The sequence below is a fragment of the Pteropus vampyrus genome, unplaced genomic scaffold (genome assembly GCF_000151845.1).
Source record: "Pteropus vampyrus isolate Shadow unplaced genomic scaffold, Pvam_2.0 Scaffold351, whole genome shotgun sequence".
Lineage (NCBI taxonomy): Eukaryota > Metazoa > Chordata > Mammalia > Chiroptera > Pteropodidae > Pteropus > Pteropus vampyrus.
In genome coordinates this window covers 2,109,202-2,114,575 of record NW_011889132.1, presented here as the reverse complement: position 1 = coordinate 2,114,575, position 5,374 = coordinate 2,109,202, and the positions used below count along the sequence as shown (strand labels likewise).

Sequence of the window (5,374 nt, the reverse complement as noted above, 5' to 3'; positions counted from 1 at the left end):
CCCCCCCCGCCCCGCCCCTCCACATATTCCAGGATATCAAGTGGATGAGAGTGTGAGTCTGATTATTATAAGCGTCAAGTCTGCAATAGGGAGATACCAGGCAGTCAAAGGAAGGAGCCACAATAAGCAACCTGAGGATTGAGGGGACCACTCATCACAGAGGAGGTGTTTCACAGAGCCCTACAGGTGATGCCATCCCTGGCAGGGGTCCCTGGAGAAGATATGTTAAACTGAGGCCTTCCTAAACTCCTCTTCAGAACTTTCAGGGATGTGAGGGCCTTGCTGGGAAGGAGCAGTCCCAGGCCCTGCAAGAAATAAAGGTGAGGACTCTAAATGAGGAGTGAAAACCCTAATTATCACAGGATGGAGAGCTCTGCCACAGAGCTCTGCCATTGCTGTCATTCCAGGGTATCCCAGGCAGGTGTGCTCAGATGAGGTTCCCCCTCAGTTCCTCCTCCAGGATGTCAGGGAGCTGAGGGCTTTGGAATGAGGGATCAGCATCAAAGCAATTGAACAGAGAGGACTTCCGGTCCTGCCAGAAGTAGAGGTAATGGGCCTGCATTTGAACTGGGAGAAACAACTGATATTCAAGAACAGAGAAGGCTCCACAAGGCCTGGACTTGCCAAACCCTGTATCAGCTCCAATAAGATTCAGGCAGGGATGGAATGCTGCATCCTAAGGGGAACTCTAGTAACTTTCACAGAGTCCACAGGGGAAAGACAACTCAGAGAACAGGAGGCTTGTAGGTTCCTAGAGCAGTGCCCTTAAGTCAACCTGCAGAGATGGCAATCAATAAAGCCAAAGGTGGGATTTCCCTACTAAGGATATCACACCATTTCATCCTCTTTCTTACAGGTCATCGAATAATTTGCCCTCTTGCCCATACTCTTGCCTGCTGTCCCTGACAAGTCATCATGCCTCGGGGACTGAAGAGTAAACTTCGTGCCCGTGAGAAACGCCGCCAGGCCCAAGAAGAGTCCACAGATCCAGTGGGTGCTCAGGAGGAAGAAGAGTCCCCTTCTTCCCCGTCTTCTGGTTTCAGGGATGTTCCCCAGGATTCATCTGCCAAAGTAACACCCAGAAATCCTAGAGTGCCTGGGGGAGTCTGCTCCACCACCACTACTGATGCAGCTGTTTCAAATGCAAGATTTAATAAAGATGCCAGCAATCAAGAAGAGGAAAGGGAAAATTCCTCACAGGCCCATGATAACACTGAGCAGTGGTACAGAGGTGCTATAGATGAAAAGGTGGTTATGTTGGTTCATTACCTGCTGTACAAATATCAAATGAAAGAGCCCATTACCAAAGCAGATATGATGAGAAATGTAATCCAAGTGTACAGAAGTCATTTCCATGAGATCCTCAGGAAAGCCTCTGACCACTTGGAGCTGATCTTTGGCCTTGATGTGAAGGAAATGGATCCCAACAGGAATACCTATGTCCTCATCAACAAATTGGAACTAAACTGTGATGAGAGAGATAACAGAGGTATGCCCATGACTGGTCTGCTGATGACTATCCTGGGCGTGATCTTCACAAAGGGCAACTGCGCCACTGAAGAGGAAGTCTGGGAAGTGCTGAATATGATGGAGTTATTTTCTGGGAAGAAGAGTTTAATCTATGGAGACCCCAAGAAGCTAATTACAGAAGATTTTGTGCAGCAACAGTACCTGGAATACCGACAGGTGCCGGGTAGTGATCCTCCGTGCTTCGAGTTCCTGTGGGGCCCCAGAGCCCATGTTGAGACCAGCAAGATGAGAGTCCTAGAATTTTTGGCCAAGATCTATAATACAGTCCCCAGTGCCTTCCCATCCTGGTATAAAGAGGCTTTGCAAGATCAGGAAGAAAGTGCCCGGGCAAGAGCAGCAGCCAAGTCTTGCACTATTGCCATGGCCAGGGCACGCTCCAAGGCCTTGGCCAGCAGGTTCTCCCACACTAAGTGAAGTCTGAGGCAACTTCTTCACTTTGTTGTTAAAAAAAAAAAGTCCATGTTCTCATTAATGGAAGGTCAGTGTAGGGCTGGAGACAACAGAATGTTTGTGTTCCTATGCTATGTGTTAACTTAGATGATTTTTAAATTGTTTTTCCTGTTGATAAAAGGTTTATTAGCTTCAAAATCCAAGTTTGTGAATGAGAGTACTCAAATTTGTGCTGTGTATGAGATTTAAGAGTAAGAGATTATTATTTTGTAAATCAAATTGGGAAACTCTCCATCTTATTTAGTGATTTTGAACATGACAACATGTCAGTAGATTAGGCATTTCCTTGGAAATGTAAAAGAATTCAGCAGTAAAATACTTGTGACAAAAAAATAGAGAAAAAAGTAAAAGATGACCAAGAACTGCATTCTCTATTCACTTTTAATCTGCTGTTTACAATTAAATGATATATGCCTGGATATATATATAGAGAGATTCAGGAATGTAGAATTAATAACATAATAAATTATATCTTTACACACTGTCTCATTTATTTCTCAAACATTCCTTGAGCACCTGCTCTTTGGGAGGCTCTTTGCTATGTCAAGGTCAACAAGATCCACTGTGCCCATAGAATGTTAGAGTCTGAGAGCAGCTGTCAAGTCAAGAAGATGGTGAGATACACCCTAAGACCTTAGGACAAGTCAGAAAAAGAAGAGGACACAACAGAATCCAGATGTGAGTGGTCAAATGTAAATGCCCTGAGGCAAGCCAGTTTGGGGCCTTGAGAAACTGGAAGTCCTTTGGTGTGAGTCAATTTTATATTAAGCTGGGAGGTGCATCAGATGAGGCTGTGGGAATGGTGGGCAGGGGCCAGACCCTCAGAAGATGTGTCCAGAGTTGAGAGACTAAAGCCTGGAATAGAAAACTGCTTCTAGCAGTTACTTTTGAGTCATGGGTAAGCCAGAATTTTCCACCTGGGACAATAATGGATGGGATACTGCATCCTTTCCCAGTGTCCTTTTCCCAGTGCAGTTGAGCATAGCACATGAAATATGTGTTTTAAGCACATCATCCCCAGGGGCTTCTGAGAAATAAGGGTGATATTCACAAGACATGAGTATGCTTAGAAGCCACTGTGCAAGTAATCTTTGCTCTGGCATGGTAGAGACAAGAGCCCACTACATAAAAGTTCATTTTATTAAAGGTTATTTTGTGTGTAATTTATCAAACTCCAAATGAAGGTTAGATTTTTTATGGGGTTGAAATAAATGAAAATAGAGGTGGTTTGAATGGAAAGACAGTTGGAAGGGATGGAAGAAATTGGTTCTTGACACAAATTCTAGGATATTTAAGTCTCATCCAACTGGAGAAGATTCCCCCACATCTACAATAAATAACATATCCTCAAAAAATTATGTAGTAATTTAGTTTTACTCGCTAAGCATCATATTGGCTGATTTATTGTGCTGTATAATAGAGTGCTGCATGTGCTTTGATATCTCTTGGATTTAAAAAAAATAGAGCAGGTTTTGGTAGGGTCTGGGGTCAAAATAATAATAGTAATAATGGCAAATTATTAAAGACTCAATACATGTCAGACACTATGCCAGATGCTTTCATAATCACATACATCCCAGGAGTCCTACACAGCAGGGCTTATCAAGCTCATTTAATAGAAAAGTCTCATAGAGCTTTGCAATTTTCCTGACTTCACATGGCTCACAAATGTCAGAACTGGGACCAGACCTCTGGTCTGAATTTGATTAGGGCCACTCACTGTTCCACTCCTTGAATAAAGCAGATGTACTGTCTCTTAACTCATTTCTATTCTCACTATTCCACAATGTCTCTGGGGCAATGAAATGAAGGAAGCTGTCATCGATGTACTAACCACAGGTATAATAAGTAAAGATGGAAATGATAATAAAAAACAATTTCAGGATGGTCTGTGGGTTTAATTTACCGGGGCTCCTCTTGCTCCTAGGACCAAAGTTTCCTGAGAGCTGACTGCCTTAGTCCAAGCACTTGAGACAAGTTCTAGTACTTTTTGAATTACGTCACTCTTGCCCTGAGTCTTCTCTAGTGTGCCCTCGTGTCCAAATCCAGATCCTGACCTGCTGCCCAGCTTAATTTCTAAGTCTGCACTCTGCTCCCAGTGGAACAAACAGCCCAGAATCACCCGCCTCCCCCTGACTTAGAGCACTCTAGCTCCCTGCAGATGTCCTCTGCCTGTTCTGTCGCTGACCACGGAACCCCTCTGATAACAACAGCCTTGTCCACGTGGTTGTTTACTCCGGCAGTGAACTTTAGATGTCTGCTCATCTGCTCTGGGTGCTTCCACCACACTCTCAAAAAATGTTTTTTTCCAAATCAGCTTATGAGTAGAGTCTGATTTGGCACAGGGTCTACTAGTTCTTGAAAGATAGATAACCTTGAAGTTAGGAGGTTTCTGAACTAGACGAGATTAGTAAGAAAGGAGAATTTAAACTGGTGACTTAACTGGAGACTGGCCACTGAATCCATACACTAATGAATGAGCTTAACTAAGCGGCCAACAACCCAAGCCTCCCTCCTAAGTGAGATGAGGAAGGCCCGAGAAACTACTGTGTAGCAACTACGAGCAGATGCTGGATTCTAGCAGACCCTGTATAACTTCTCAGGAAGTTATAGTAGTTGTCTGTGGCTGCCGAAAGAAATTACCACAAATTTAGTGGTTTACAAGAGCACATATTTATTATCTCGGTAAGTACTGTCTACGTTTCCGTAGGGGTAAAGGCTGGACTGGCTCTGTGAGACTCTGAGCTTGGATTTTCACAGGACAAACTCAAGCTTTTGGCAGGCAGGCCTCCCTCTGACCATGAGCTCTGGGAAGAATCTCCTGTCCTTTGCGGTAATAAGACTGAGGCCCTGTTTCCTTGCTGACTGTTAGCTGACTGTCAGCTGCAGCACACATAGCATCTCTCTTCTGCCTCCAGCCAGAGAAGTTCTCTGTTGTAAGGGCTCATGTCATTATATTGGACCCACCTAGATAATTCAGATATCTTTATTTTAAATTTGGTTTCACAACCTTAGTACACCTGCAAAGCAACTTTGGCAGCAAAAGGAAGAAGAAAATTCTCAGTGTATTGAGATTATAGAGGTTATTGAAAAGGTCATGCGGAAAGGTGCTATAGAGCAGCAGTCCCCAACCTTTTTTGGCGTCAGGGACCGGTATGCCTATGAGAATCTAATGCCTGATGATCTGAGGTGGCACCGAGGCGGTGATGCTAGCACTGGGGAGCGGCTGCAAGTACAGATGAAGCTTCGCTCACCTGCCCGCCACTCACCTCCTGCTGTGTGGCCCAGTTCCTAACAGGCCACGGACTAGTACTGGTCCGCGGCCTGGAGGTTGTAGATCCCTGCTATAGAGTGAAGAAAGTGACCCCCTCCATGCTGAGACTTACAGTGTCCT

The 5,374-nt window shown here is 44.5% G+C and overlaps 1 protein-coding gene across 1 annotated transcript; it reads left to right on the top strand.

Annotated features, from left to right (window-relative positions):
* Window positions 1–915: 915 nt before the first annotated feature.
* Window positions 916–1,944, top strand: LOC105304728 (melanoma-associated antigen B10-like). The gene has a single exon (XM_011378993.1). It carries the CDS (start codon window positions 916–918, stop codon window positions 1,942–1,944), a length of 1,029 nt encoding a protein of 342 aa, XP_011377295.1.
* The last annotated feature ends 3,430 nt before the right edge of the window (window positions 1,945–5,374 follow it).

Excerpts from the sequence above, each read along its gene's own strand:
- LOC105304728 (XM_011378993.1), top strand. The coding sequence starts at position 916 with ATGCCTCGGGGACTGAAGAGTAAACTTCGTGCCCGTGAGAAACGCCGC.